Here is a 15,898-nt window from a genome sequence, read left to right as displayed (position 1 = left end):
TGTATGTTGTAGTAACGTTAATTTTAAAAATCTAACACAGCGATTGCATTAAGAACTAATGTATCTTTCATTTGCTGTCCAACCTGTATTTTTTAGTCAAGTTTATGATTAGTTATCGATTAGAATAGGTGCCTCTCCCAAGATTTCTCCCGACATTTTCTTTGCAGCTTGGATACTTTTCTCATTGTATAACCACGATTTGTGCCGCTAAATATGCACATTTTCGAACAAACTCTATATGTATTGTGTAATATGATGTTATAGGACTGTCAACGAAAGAAGTTTGAGAAGGTTAGTGAAAAAATTTATATATTTTGCTGGTTTATACGTTATCGCTATTTTTGGCTTGAATCAATGCTGTTGTGTGGTTGGCTATTGTAGTAAGCAAATATAATGCTATATTGTGTTTTCGCTGTAAAACACTTAAAAAATCTGAAATATTGGCTGGATTCACAAGATCTTTGTCTTTCATTTGCTGTACGCTGTGTATTTTTCAGAAATGTTTTATGATGAGTATTTAGGTAATTCACGTTGCTCTCTGTAGTTATTCTAGTCGCTTTGGTGAGAGTTGTGATGGTGGCTGCAATGGTAAACTATGATTTATACCTGAAATATGCACATTTTTCTCACAAAACATATGCTATACAATAAATATGTTATCAGACTGTCATCTGATGGAGTTGTTTCTTGGTTAGTGGCTATTTATATCTTTATTTGGTCGAATTTGTGATAGCTACCTATGCAGGAAAAAAATGGTGGAGTAAAAAAAGTGGTGTCTTTTGCTAACGTGGTTAGCTAATAGATTTACATATTGTGTCTTCCCTGTAAAACATGTTCAAAATCAGAAATGATGGCTGGATTCACAAGATGTGTATCTTTCATCTGGTGTCTTGGACTTGTGATTTAATGATATTTAGATGCTAGTATTTACTTGTGACGCTATGCTAGGCTATGCTAGTCAGCTTTTTTACTGATGGGGGTGCTCCCGGATCCGGGTTTGGGAGGAACTAGAAGTTAATCCAGCCGCTGTGTCAGATTTCAAAAATAGGCTTTACGACGAAAGCATACCATACGATTATCTGAGGACAGCACCCCTCTTACAAAAGCATACAAACATTTTACAGCCAAGTAAAGGAATTACAAAAGTCAGAAATAGCGATAAAATGAATCACTTACCTTTGATGATCTTCATATGGTTGCAGTCACAAGAGTCCCTGTTACACAATAAATGTTCGTTTTGTTCGATAAAGTCCCTCTTTATATCCCAAAAACTCAGTTTTGTTGTCACGTTTTGTTCAGTAATTCACTGGCTCAAAGGCGGTCATGACATGCAGACGAATACATCCTAATAGTACCAGTAAAGTTCGTCGAAACATGTCAAACGATGTTTATAATTAATCCTCAGGTTGTCTATTGTCTAAATAATCAATAATGTTTCAACCGGACAATAGCGTTTTCACTAGAAAGGAAAAACAATGAACGGCGCGCAATCGGTCAAGCGCGCAAAATAGCTCTGGTTCATTCTAGAGTCCACATAGAAAATGGTCTCATTCTTCCTCATTTTTCCGAATACAAGCCTGAAACAATGTCTAAAGACTGTTGACATCTAGTGGAAGCCATAGGAACTGCAATCTGGGTCATAACCATCAATAGAAAAGTACCCACATCAAAAATATCCCACTTCCTGGATGGATTTTCCTCAGGTTTTCGCCTGCCATATCAGTTGTGTTATACTCACAGACATTATTTTAACAGTTTTGTAAACTTTAGAGTGTTTTCTATCCAATACTACCACGCATATGCATATCCTAGTTTCTGACTAACAGGCAGTTTGCACCTCATTCATCCAAAATTCAAAATACCCTACCCAAGAGAGGTTAACAGGTCAACATTCACAAGGTTGCAGGGCCAGACGGATTACCAGGACGTGTACTCAGAGCATGCGCTGACCAACTGGCAAGTGTCTTCACTGACATTTTCAACCTCTCCCTGACCGTCTGTACTATCTTCATGTTTGAAGCATACCACCATAGTCCCTGTGCCCAAGAAAGCATAGGTAACCTGCCTAAATGACTACCGCCCAGTAGCACCTACGTCGGTAGCCACGAAGTGCTCTGAAAGGCTGGTCATGTCTCACATCAACATCATCATCATCACAGAAACCCTAGACTCACTCCAATTTGCATACCGCCCCAACAGATCCACAGATAATGCAAACCTAATGGCACTCCACACTGACCTTTCCCACCTGGACAAAGGGAACACCTATGTCAGAATGAAGTTCATTGACTACAGCTCAGCATTTAACACCATACTACCCTCAAAGCTCATCACTAGCCTAAGTACCCTGGGACTAAACACCTTCCTCTGCAACTGGATCCTGGACTTCCTGACGGGCCGCACCCAGGTGAAATGGGTAGGCAACAACACATCTGCCATGCTGATCCTCAACACGGGGCCCTCTCAGGGGTGCATGCTTAATCCCATCCTGTACTCCCTGATCACCCACAACTGCATGGCCAAGCACGACTTCAACAGCATCATTAAGTTTGTTGACAACACGGCGGTGGTAGGCCTGATCACCGACAACGATGAGACAGACTATAGGGAGGAGGTCAGAAACCTGGCAGTGTGGTGCCAGGACAACAATCTCCCCCTTCGACATGAGCAAGACAAAGGTGATGACTACAGGAAAAGGAGGGCCGAACAAGCCCCTATTCTCATCAACGGGGCTGAAGTGAAGCAGGTCAAGAGTTTCAAGTTCCTTGGTGTCCACATCACCAACAAACTATCATGGTCCAAACACACCAAGAAAGTTGTGAAGAGGGCACGACATTGCCTTTTTCAACCTCGGGAGACTGAAAAGATTTGTCATGGGTCCCCAGATCCTCAAAAACGTATACAGCTGCACCATCGAGAGGATCCTGACCGGTTGCATCACCGCCTGGTATGGCAACTGCTCTTGAACTGAGCATAAGGCCCTACAGAGGGTAGTGTGTACAGCCCAGTACATCACTGGGGCCAAGCTTCCTGTCTTCCAGGACCTACAGTTGAAGTCGGAAGTTTACATCCACTTAGGTTGGAGTCATTAAAACTTGTTTTTCAATCACTTCAACCATTAATTGTTAACAAACTATAGTTTTGACAAGTCGGTTAGGACATCTACTTTGTGAATGACACAAGTAATTTTGCCAACAATTGTTTACAGACAGATTATTTCACTTTTAACTCACTGTACCACAATTCCAGTGGGTCAGAAGTTTACATACACTAAATTGACTGTGCCTTTAAACAGTTTTGAAAATTCCAGAAAATGATGTCACGGCTTTAGAAGCTTCTGATAGGCTAATTGACATAATTTGAGTCAATTGGAGGTGTACCTGTGGATGTATTACAAGGCCTACCTTCAAACTCAGTGCCTATTTGCTTGACATCATGGGAAAATCAAAATAAATCAGCCAAGACCTCAGAAAAAAATGGTGGACCTCCACAAGTCTAGTTCATCCTTGGGAGCAACTTCCAAATGCCTGAAGGTACCAAATTCATCTGTACCAACAATAGTACGCAAGTATAAACACCATGGGACCACGCAGCCGTCATACCACTCAGGAAGGAGACTCGTTCTGTCTCCTAGAGATGAACATACTTGGTGAGAAAAGTGCAAATCAATCCCAGAACAACAGCAAAGGACCTTGTGAAGATGCTGGAGGAAACGTGTACAAAAGTATCTATATGCACAGTAAAACGAGTCCTACATCTACATAACCTGAAAGGCCGCTCAGCAAGGAAGAAGCCACTGCTACAAACCGCCATAAAAAAGCCAGACCAGGGTTTGCAGTTGCACATGGGGACAAAGAATTGTAATTTTTGGAGAAATGTCCTTTCAAAAATAGAACTGTTTGGCCATAATGACCATCGTTATGTTTGGATGAAAAAGGGGTATGCTTGCAAGCCGAAGAACACCATCCCAACCGTGAAGCACGGGTGTGGCAGCATTATGTTGTGGGGGTGCTTTGCTGCAGGAGGGACTGGTGCACTTCACAAAATAGATCAAAATAGGCATCATGAGGCAGGAAAATTAAGTGGATATAATGAAGCAACATCTCAAGACATCAGTCAGGAAGTGAAATCTTGGTCACAAATGGGTCTTCCAAATGGACAATGACCCCAAGCATACTTCCAAAGTTGTGGCAAAATGGCTTAAGGACAACAAAGTCAGTTAGGATCACCACTTTATTTTTACAATGTGAAATGTCAGAATAATATTAGATAGAGTTATTTATTTCAGCTTTTATTTCTTTCATCACATTCCCAGTGGGTCAGAAGTTTACATACACTCAATTAGTATTTGGTAGAATTGCCTTTAAATTGTTTAACTTGGGTCAAACGTGTCAGGTAGCCTTCCACAAGTTGGGTGAATTCTGGCCAATTCTTCCTGACAGAGCTGGTGTAACTGAGTCAGGTTTGTAGGCCTCCTTGCTCGCACACACTTTTTCAGTTCTGCCCACAAATGGTCTATAGGATGAGGTTAGGGCTTTGTGATGGCCACTCCAATACCTTGACTTTGTTGTCCTTAAGCCATTTTGCCACAACTTTGGAAGTATGCTTGGGGTAATTGTCCATTTGGAAGTCTAATCATCATCTGTCTATAAACAACTGTTGGAAAAATGTTTTGTGTCAGGCACAAAGTTGATGTCCTAACCGACTTGCTGTCACACCCTGGCCTCTGTTATATTGATTTTCTTTATTAGTTTAGTTAGGTCAGGGTGTGACATGGGATGTTTGTGTGTTTTGTCTAGTTTAGGGTGTGTGTATTGTTTAGGGGGTTTTGTATAGTGTATGGGGTTGTGTTCAGTAGAGAGGTTTAGGAAAGTCTATGGTTGCCTGGTTTGGTTCTCAATCAGAGATAGCTGTTTATTGTTGTCTGTGATTGGGAGCCATATTTAAGGCAGCCATAGGCTTTAGGTGATTGTGGGTAATTGTCTATGTCTAACGTTAGTAGCTGTGTGTGCACTTTCGTTTGTAGCTTCACGTTCGTGGTTTATTGTTTTTTGTATTAGTTTGTATATTGTTTCGTTTCGTCTTCGTCTCTAATAAAAGAAGATGTATTCATATCACTCTGCGTATTGGTCCGATCCATGCACCTCCTCAGACGAGGAGGAGAACGAACGTGACAGAATTACCCACCAGAACGGGACCAAGCAGCGTGTCAAGCGGCAGCAGGAACATACACAGGATTTATGGCAATGGGAGCAGGATCTGGACTATACTACGTGGGAGGAGATCGACAGGTGGGCGATCGACCCAGGGCGAATGCCGGAGCCCGCCTGGGATTCTCTGGAACAGTGCGAGGAGGGATACCGGCGAATGGAGGCAGCACGACGACGCGGTAGGAAGCCTGTGAGTCAGCCCCAAAAAATTATTGGGGGGAGGCTACAAGGGAGTGTGGCGAAGTCAGGTAGGAGACCTGCGCCAACTCCTCGAGCTTACCGTGGAGCGCGAAAGTACGGGCAGACACCGTGTTATGCGGTAGAGCGCACAGTGTCTCCTGTACGTGTGCATAGCCCGGTGCGGGTTATTCCACCTCCCCGCACTGGCAGGGCTAGATTGGGCATTGAGCCAGGTGCCATGAAGCCGGCTCAACGCGTCTGGTCTCCAGAGCGTCTCCTCGGGCCGGCATACATGGCACCAGCTTTACGCATGGTGTCCCCGGTTCGCCTACACAGCCCAGTGCGGGTTATTCCACCTCCCCGCACTGGTCGGGCTACGGGGAGCATACAACCAGGTAAGGTTGGGCAGGCTCAGTGCTCAAGGGAGCCAGTACGCCTGCAAGGTCCGGTATTTCCGGCGCCACCTCCCCGCCCCAGCCCAGTACCACCAGTTCCGGCACCACGCACCAGGCCTACTGTGCGCCTCAGCAGATCAGAGTCGGCCGTCTGCCCAACGCCGCCTGCACTGCTCGTCTGCCCAGCGCCGTCTGAGCTGCCTGCCTGCCCAGTGCCATCTGAGCCATCCGTCTGCCCAGCGCCATCTGAGCCATCCGCCTGCCCAGCGCCATCTGAGCCATCCGTCTGCCCAGCGCCATCTGAGCCATCCGTCTGCCCAGCGCCATCTGAGCCATCCGTCTGCCCAGCGCCATCTGAGCCATCCGTCTGCCCAGCGCCATCTGAGCCATCCGTCTGCCCAGCGCCATCTGAGCCATCCGTCTGCCCAGCGTCATCTGAGCCATCCGTCTGCCCAGCGCCATCTGAGCCATCCGTCTGCCCAGCGCCATCTGAGCCATCCGTCTGCCCAGCGCCATCTGAGCCATCCGTCTGTCCCGAGCCATTAGAGCCGCCCGTCTGTCCCGAGCCGTCAGAGCCGTTCGTCAGTCAGGAGCCGCTAGAGCCGCCAGTCAGCCAGGATCTGCCAGAGCCGCCAGTCAGCCAGGTTCTGCCAGAGCCGCCAGTCAGCCAGGTTCTGCCAGAGCCGCCAGTCAGCCAGGTTCTGCCAGAGCCGCCAGTCAGCCAGGATCTGCCAGAGCCGCCAACCAGCCAGGATCTGCCAGAGCCGCCAACCAGCCAGGATCTTCCAGAGCCGCCAACCAGCCAGGATCTTCCAGAGCCGCCAGTCAGCCAGGATCTGCCAGAGCCGCCAATCAGCCAGGATCTGCCAGAGCCGCCAACCAGCCAGGATCTTCCAGAGCCGCCAACCAGCCAGGATCTTCCAGAGCCGCCAACCAGCCAGGATCTGCCAGAGCCGCCAGTCAGCCAGGATCTGCCAGAGCCGCCAGTCAGCCAGGATCTGCCAGAGCCGCCAGTCAGCCAGGATCTGCCAGAGCCGCCAGTCAGCCAGGATCTGCCAGAGCCGCCAGCCAGCCAGGATCTGCCAGAGCCGCCAGCCAGCCATGAGCTGCCAGAGTCGCAAGCCAGCCATGAGCAGCCAGAGTCGCCAGCCAGCCATGAGCAGCCAGAGTCGCCAGCCAGCCATGAGCAGCCAGAGTCGCCAGCCAGCCATGAGCAGCCAGAGTCGCCAGCCAGCCATGAGCAGCCAGAGTCGCCAGCCAGCCATGAGCAGCCAGAGTCGCCAGCCAGCCATGAGCAGCCAGAGTCGCCAGCCAGCCATGAGCAGCCAGAGTCGCCAGCCAGCCATGAGCAGCCAGAGTCGCCAGCCAGCCATGAGCAGCCAGAGTCGTCAGCCAGCCAGGATCCGCCAGAGCCGTCAGCCAGCCAGGATCCGCCAGAGCCGTCAGCCAGCCAGGATCCGCCAGAGCGGGTAGTGACTATGGTGGAGGGGGGTCCACGTCCCGCACCCGAGCCGCCGCCATAGGAAGGCCCACCCGGACCCTCCCCTTCTGTGTCAGGTTTTGCGCCCGGAGTCCGCACCTTTGGGGGGGGGGGTACTGTCACACCCTGGCCTCTGTTATATTGATTTTCTTTATTAGTTTAGTTAGGTCAGGGTGTGACATGGGATGTTTGTGTGTTTTGTCTAGTTTAGGGTGTGTGTATTGTTTAGGGGGTTGTGTATAGTGTATGGGGTTGTGTTCAGTAGAGAGGTTTAGGAAAGTCTATGGTTGCCTGGTTTGGTTCTCAATCAGAGACAGCTGTTTATTGTTGTCTCTGATTGGGAGCCATATTTAAGGCAGCCATAGGCTTTAGGTGATTGTGGGTAATTGTCTATGTCTAACGTTAGTAGCTGTGTGTGCACTTTCGTTTGTAGCTTCACGTTCGTGGTTTATTGTTTTTTGTATTAGTTTGTATATTGTTTCGTCTTCGTCTCTAATAAAAGAAGATGTATTCATATCACTCTGCGTATTGGTCCGATCCATGCACCTCCTCAGACGAGGAGGAGAACGAACGTGACACTTGCCAAAACTATAGTTTGTTAACAAGAAATTAGTGGAGTGGTTGAAAAATGAGTTTTAATGACTCCAACCTAAGTGTATGTCAACTTCCGACTTCAACTGTAGCCTCGCTATTGATATTTTATTGTTACTTTTTTTTAAATTATTATTTATTATAAAAAAATAAAAAATAAAAATATTTTCTTAACTCTATTTCCATAAAACTGCAACCCCAAACCTTCCAATCTGAAGGAGGACACTCTAACCACAAGGCCACTGAGTTGTTCATGAAAGACAGTAATTGGGAGCTTATGCAGGCTTTTCTGTTCTTTTTCAATAAGGTAACATTACATGGTATCAATAGCAATGAATGCTGAATTATTTGATACAATTAAACATTTTCATAAATAAGATAAATACCTGGTTCTTGCCATCTGTCATTCTAAAGATGATGTTGTCACTGTACGTGTCGCTGCCGTCGTGTTGGTAGATGACCACACCCGTATTCAGGTCGGCAGCCGTGAAGTACTTCCTGCGCGACCCCAGGACTGTGAGGTCGCCGTGGCGGAGCCCGTCGACGACGGTTACCGTAACACCGTCCAGGTCGTCCTCGTCACTGATCTCCAGGTTGTGGGTAGAGAAAAGGGGGCGGGACTGACCTTCGTAAAGCAGCTGACCCGTGTTTCGCGTCACGACCGGCGCCAGAGAGTTAATTGGCTTCACCACAATCATGAACGCAAAGGGGTCCGAGACTGCCACGTCCGGATCCACCACCTCAAACTCTATCTGAAAGATCCTCTCCGTGTCTGAGTCCAGGGACGGGGGCTTGTAAGCTATTTTCAGGTCCCGTAGGTCTCTCTGGTAAAACGAGGTGATGGGTAGGTTCCTGTCATCCGTGCTAACTATATAACCATCCTCATAAGAGAGGGGGGAGGTGATGTTGAAGATAAGTTCATCAGGGTTCGACTCAAGGTCCTCCGCAGCCAGCATGTCAGTGGTCAGAGCTGTCATCACAAACTGACTCACCTCCATCATCAGCATTGCCATGAAGCTGGGTTTAGGAGGAGTGTTCACCTCTCCCTCCTTGATATGGATCATCAGTTGGAAATACTCCTCTTTTATTATGTTTCCCTCTTTATCACATAGTTCAACAACCATGGGCACATAGTCTCTGTTGGGGGATTTGTGAACAAACGTGTGCTCGTAACGGATGTCAGATTGGATGAATTCGTCACAGTCCATAATTTTAGTGAGGCCATCATCTACAAGTCTTCCGTACTTGGGGAGAGCGCTACCACTCGCTAAAGAATTCACCTTGCATTTTTTAGAGTTTCTGTCATAAGTGAATTCCAAAATCTTTTTATCAATGGCATTACTAACGCCGTTCAGTTTAACAACGGTCAGGGGCATGTTTTTGGTGAGAACCTCCAGTTGCGTAAAAACCACCTCTACCTCCGTCATGAATGGGATGATAACGGTTTCGGTTTGAGTATCATACCTGAGCTGTAGCCTCACTCTGTCCTTAGCCAGGCTCCTCGAGCCGAAATGGGAGTAGGTGACGTCGTTGGGACCGAAATCACACGGAAACTTTTTGGGAGACAGGTGTCCGGGTCTCTGGGAAAGCGGCTGGTTATCCAGAACGGTGATGCTGCACCGGTCCCCCGGTTGCGTTTGAATCACCAAATCATTGACAGGATCAATGAAAACGGATCTCCCGAAAGGCACGCGTATTCCGTTATTTGCAACCAGTATCGCATCCTCAGACAGTTCTGACCTCAACGGGAATGATAATCCGTAGCTATCTGGGAGCTGTGCCACGCCGCTACCTGAAAGCGACGCGGCAAGGAGGATAAATATATAAAATAGTAGCATAGTGGGAGTCAGTGGATATAATCAAACACAAACGCTTTTAAACGGTATGTTTTGGAGAAGTGTCCGGTCTGTTGTTGTTATCCTATTCTATAGTTAAAATCCGTTACAGAAGGGGAGACAGAAAAATGAATGAGAGACGGAGTGAAAATCCATACATGCATCAACGTGACAGAGCGGCATTCTCAATGAGACATTTGCGCGCACAGTTTTAACTTCAGGCACTTGGGGACCAGTGTGAGAGAGCTCCCGCCCACCTCCACAGGCTATTGGATGATTGTGAGGAAGGAATGCGCGAGGGAGACTGTGAATATGGTTATTGCTATCAGGGATCCTTGGGACGTCCATACCCTAAAACCTAAAAAAACCTTAACCCCTACTCTTACCCTAAATTTAACAGTAATCATAACCCTTACCTAACCCTCAACCTAACCTTAACCCTTACCTTAACCATTTTCAATTTCAACTTCAATGGGGTAGGGACTTCCCAAGAAGCCTGGATAGAAAAGACCCTGTGAATAGACAGAGGTTTTAATCCATGACGGCGTAGTGTGTTACTAATGGTTTTCTTTGAGACTGTGGTCCCAGCTCTCTTCAGGTCATTGACCAGGTCCTGCCGTGTAGTTCTGGGCTGATCCCTCACCTTCCTCATGATCATTGATGCCCCACGAGGTGAGATCTTGCATGGAGCCCCAGACAAAGGGTGATTGACCGTCATCTTGAACTTCTTCCATTTTCTAATAATTGCGCCAACAGTTGTTGCCTTCTCACCAAGCTGCTTGCCTATTGTCCTGTAGCCCATCCCAGCCTTTTGCAGGTCTACAATTTAACCCCTGATGTCCTTACACAGCTCTCTGGTCTTGGCCATTGTGGAGAGGTTGGAGTCTGTTTGATTGAGTGTGTGGACAGGTGTCTTTTATACAGGTAACGAGTTCAAACAGGTGCAGTTAATACAGGTAATGAGTGGAGAACAGGAGGGCTTCTTAAAGAAAAACTAACAGGTCTGTGAGAGCCGGAATTCTTACTGGTTGGTAGGTGATCAAATACTTATGTCATGCAATAAAATGCAAATTAATTACTTAAAAATCATACAATGTGATTTTCTGGATTTTTGTTTTAGATTCCGTCTCTCACAGTTGAAGTGTACCTATGATAAAAAATTAAGTAGGAAAACCTGCAAAATCGGCAGTGTATCAAATACTTGTTCTCCCCACTGTATTTAGTATTGTATTCTGTATTGTATTATGTAATGTTATGTGTTGAATTATGTATAGTATTTTGTATTGTAGTATATATTGTATAATGTAATGTAATATGTATTGTATTATGTATTGTAATATGTATTGTATTATGTATTGTATTTTATATTGTATTATGCATTGTATTATGTATTGTATTACGTATTGTATTTTATATTGTATTACGTATTGTATTATGTATTGTGGTATATATTGTATTATGTAATGTAATATGTATTGTATTATGTATTGTATTATGTATTATATTATATTATGTATAGTATTATGTAATGTAATATGTATTTTATTATGTATTGTATTATGTATTGCTATATATTGTATTATGTAATGTAATATGTATTTATTATGTAGTTCAATTAGTATTGTATTATGTATTGTATTATGTATTGTGTTATGTATTGTATTAATGTTTGTGTTCTGTATTGTGTTATGTATTGTATTATATATTGTATTATGTATAATATTATGTATTGTGTTATATATTGTATTAAGTATGGTATTATTGTTATGTATTGTATTATATATTGTATTATGCATTGTATTATGTGGTGTAGTTTGTATACTATTATGTATTGTATTAGATATTGTATTGTGTATGGTATTATGTATTGTATTATGTATTGTATTATATATTGTATTGTGTATGGTATTATGTGTATGGTATTATATATTGTATTGTGTATGGGCTTATATATTGTATTATGTAATGTATTATATATTGTATTATGTATGGTTAAATGCATTGCATTTGTATGGTATTATGTATTGTATTGTGAATATTATTTATTTTATTTGTTGTTGGTTGTTTCCTGTTTGGACCCAAGGAAGAGTAGCCGTTGCCTTGGCAGCAGCTAATTGGGGATCCTAATAGAAATACGAAATACTAAGTAGGCTGGTTCTGACAGTCCATTTATGCGGATAATGTGTAGACCTAGACTAGTTTCGGGTCAATTCCATGAAATCCAGTCGATTAATTTTGTACCAGTGGGTAAAAGGAAACCTGGTGTATCTTCTTCACCCAAGGAATATACGGTAGGTAGACCTAGGCCTTTCCTCTTTGGCTACACTTTTCATCTCCTATTATTCTGGTGTAGTTAGTTTCATTGAATGAAGTATGGATTAAGAGGTGGTATGGAGCTCCCTCTAGTGTTGTGTAAACCAGCAGGGATGTGACCGATGAGACTGGTTGTGACTGTGTCAATGTAAAGAAGACGAAATCTTTCAGAATCTTCCAGGTAAAATAAAGGTAATGTTAATAATTGAGATTGAGGGCCGGTTTTCCCAGACATTAAATCCACTCCTGGACTATAAACCACTTTAATCTGTGGTCCTCTGTTACACAGTTGGTAGATAGTGGGTTTCGACAAGGTGTCGAAAGCGTTCCACAGGGATGCTGGCCCATGTAGACTCCAATGCTTCCCAGATTTGTGTCAAGTTGGTTGGATGTCCTTTTGTTGGAGGACCATTCTTGAGACACACGGGAAACTGTTGAGCGTGAAAAACTCAGCAACAGTGGAGTTCTTGACACAAAACTGTGAGCCTGGCACTTACTACCATACCCCGTTTAAAGGCACTTAAATCTTGTGTCTTACCCATAAACCCTTTGAATGGCACACATACACAATCCATGTCTCAATTGTCTCAATGCTTAAAAATCCTTCTTTAACCTGTCTCCTCCCCTTCATTTACACTGATTGAAGTGGATTTAACAAGTAACATCAATAAGGGATCATAGCTTTCACCTGGATTCACCTGGTCAGTCTGTGTCATGGAAAGAGCAGGTGTTCTTAATGTTTTGTACACTCAGTGTATGTTATATTACTGAGATTTTCCATGAAGTTATATTTTTGTGTCTGGGAAGCTGCCTCATAAAGTCTTACGCTGAGATTCTTGACGGACAGACAGCCGGACAGACAGAGGACGTTCAGTACAGTGGTCAGGCTCCAAAGTCACGTCTGTCTGATTAGAAAGACGTCCAGTTCTGACCCTGTTATTTTCAGGGGACACGACAGCAGCACTGACTTCTCCTGTAATTGGTTTTCATAGCTTTCACACGCCATAGTACACTTGTGTGTGTTTTTATTTGCATAACATTCAGCATGTTGATTGAAAACCTCTTTGCTGGAAAATGATTTTTTTTTTTTTTCTTCATGTTATATTTTAAATGCTTTATTCTCTTTGTATTAATATTTTATTTTCTGGTGTATTTTCAATGTGTCATTTTGTAGTTTAATTGTAAGATGCTCCCTTAACATGGCTCCCTGTTAAAATAAATCATACATGATGATTTCTCTGTCCAAAGGAGTGTAGTATGACGAAAACATGTTTGACCTTCAGTGATAGGAAGGCAGTGCAACTGGGAAAAGGACAGAGAGAGAGAGAAGACAGAAAGAGAGAGAAGGAAAGAGAGAGAGAGAGAGAGAAGACAGAGGTAGAGAGAGAGAGAGAAGACAGAGGTAGAGAGAGAGAAAGAAAGAAAGAGAGAAAGAAAGAAAGAAAGAGAAAGAAAGAGAGAGGGAGAGAGAGAAGACAGAGAGAGAAGAAGAAAGAAAGAGAGACGACAGAGGTAGAGGTAGAGGTAGAGAGAGAGAGAGAGAGAGAGAGAGAGAGAGAGAGAGAGAGAGAGAGAGAGAGAGAAAGAGAGAAAGAGAGAGAGAAAGAGGTAGAGAGAGAGCAGAGGAAGAACAAAGGAGGGATGAAGCCTCTCAGAGAAATACAGAATGAGAGACCAGGATACATTTTTCCCTGTCTCTGTCTCTGATAAGCTCTCTGTCTATTTCCCACCAAACCCTCAACCTCTATAGAATATTGACTAGAACCCCAAACATGTGATCATGTTACTCCAGTGCTAGCCTCTCTACACTGGCTTCCTGTTAAGGCTAGGGATGAGGATTTATTTTTTTAGGATTTACTGCTAACCTACAAAGAATTACATGGTCTTGATTCCCACCTATCTCTCCGATTAGGTCCTGCCAAACAGCTGGAGGCAGGGCTTTCTACCTATAGAGCTACATTTTTATGGAATGGTCTGCCTACCCATGTGAGAGACGCAGACTCGGTCTCGACCTTTAAGTCTTTATTGAAGACTCATCTCTTCAGTAGGTCCTATGATTGAGTGTAGTCTAGCCCAGGGGTGTGAAGGTGAACGGAAAGGCACTTAAATTAACCGCCCTTGCTGTTTCTGCCTGGCCGGCTCCCCTCTCTATCCACTGGGATTCTCTTCCTCTGACCCTATTACAGGGGTCACAGGCCATCTAGTGCTCCTCCATGCCGTCCCTAGGAGGGGTCACTTGAGTGAGTTGAGTAACGTCAGGGCCAGGCAGGATGTGAATTACGGGGGAGCCAGGGGGGGCTCAGCTCCCCTGAATTAGACGTCAGCTCTCCCCTGAATGACACGGCAGCTCTCCCCTGAATGACACGTTAGCTCCCCTGAATGACAAGTCAAACTTTGAGGGGGTCTCTAAATAATGCCCATTTAACCATTCTCAGTGTTCAACACCATTGTTCCCTCCAAGCTCATCACCAAAGCTTAGGATCCTGGGACTGAACACCTCCCTTTGCAACTGGACCCTGGACCGGCATTTGATTGTGAGGTATTCTAGGTCGGGAGAACAATAGGACTTGAGTTCCTGTATGTTGTCACAATCACACCATGAGTAGTTAATCATGAAACATACACCCCCGCCTTTCTTCTTCCCGGAGAGTTCTTTATTCCTGTCTGCGCGATGTACTGAGAACCCAGCTGGCTGTATGGACCGGGACAGTATATCCAGAGAGAGACATGATTCCGTGAAACAGAGTATGTTACAGTCCCTGATGTCTCTCGGGAAGGAGATCCTCGCCCTGAGCTCATCTACTTTATTTTCCAGAGGCTGAACATTAGCGAGAAATAGACTTGAAAGTGGTGGATTGTGTGCACGCCTCCTGACTCTGACTAGAAGTCCACCCAGAATACCTCTTCGCCGGCGGCGGCATCTTAGAGCAGCCTCTGGGATAAGTTCAATTGCAGCTGGGGGTACGAACAAAGGATCCAAGTCATAATGCTGGTGAATTACCGCCACTCTGATATCCAGAAGATATTTCCAGCTGTATGTAGTATCACAAAAAAACTTTTGGACTAATAATGTATGAAATAACACACACAAAAACGAAATACTGCAAAGTTGCTTAGGAGCTAGAAGCAGAGCTGCCATTTCTGTCGGCGCAGAGGGTGGACAGGCAGAGGCAGCGGTAGAGGGAGAGCCAGGGGCAGAGGACGGGGAGGCAAGGGTAGGGGCAGATGGTGGACAGGCAGAGGCAGGTCTATAAGGAGACAGAAATTAAGATGAGGAGAGGATTTCTGCTCTTCGACTTGATAGAAAGGCTGCCACACAGTTTTGTATTATGTTGAAAATATCTATAGATGTAACTTTTTTTTTTTTTTATGTTCTTGAATAGTTCATGTATGAACATGTATGAACACAATTGGTACCTGAATACATTTTGGTTTATGGAATTTCTCCACACGTGCTTCATTCAAGTGTATTTCTCCACACATACTACATTCAGAGAGTGCACTGTTATGAAATTGAAAAGCAATTAATAAACCAATCAGGCACATTTGGGCAGTCTTGATACAACATTTTGAACAGAAATGTAATGGTTCATTGGATCAGTCTAAAACTTTTCACATACACTGCTCCCATCTAGTGGCCAAAATGCACCTGGGCTGGAATATTACATTGTGGCCTTTCGCTTGCATTTCAAAGATGATGGTACAAAAAAAAAGAAACAAAAAAAATGCATGTTTTTTTCTTTGTATTATCTTTTACCAGATCTAAAGTGTTATAATCTCCACAAACTTCAAAGTGTTTCCTTTCAAATGGTATCAAGAATATGCATATCCTTGCGTCAGGTCCTGAGCTACAGGCAGTTAGATTTGGGTATGTCATTTTAGGCTAAAATTTTG

The 15,898-nt window shown here is 44.5% G+C and overlaps 1 protein-coding gene across 1 annotated transcript in view; it reads right to left on the bottom strand.

The window, feature by feature from the left end:
• Nucleotides 1–9,694, bottom strand: part of LOC120021171 (FRAS1-related extracellular matrix protein 2-like) — a 128,603-nt gene extending 118,909 nt beyond the window's left edge. Inside the window, exon 1 of the mRNA XM_038964809.1 lies at nucleotides 8,243–9,694. Within this exon, the coding sequence (XP_038820737.1) occupies nucleotides 8,243–9,694 (1,452 nt within the window). The remainder of the gene's footprint in view (nucleotides 1–8,242) is intronic.
• Between the last annotated feature and the right edge of the window lie 6,204 nt (nucleotides 9,695–15,898).

This window comes from Salvelinus namaycush, chromosome 26, assembly GCF_016432855.1.
Source record: "Salvelinus namaycush isolate Seneca chromosome 26, SaNama_1.0, whole genome shotgun sequence".
In the NCBI taxonomy this organism is placed as follows: Eukaryota; Metazoa; Chordata; class Actinopteri; order Salmoniformes; family Salmonidae; genus Salvelinus; species Salvelinus namaycush.
This window is presented reverse-complemented; position numbering and strand designations above follow the sequence as displayed.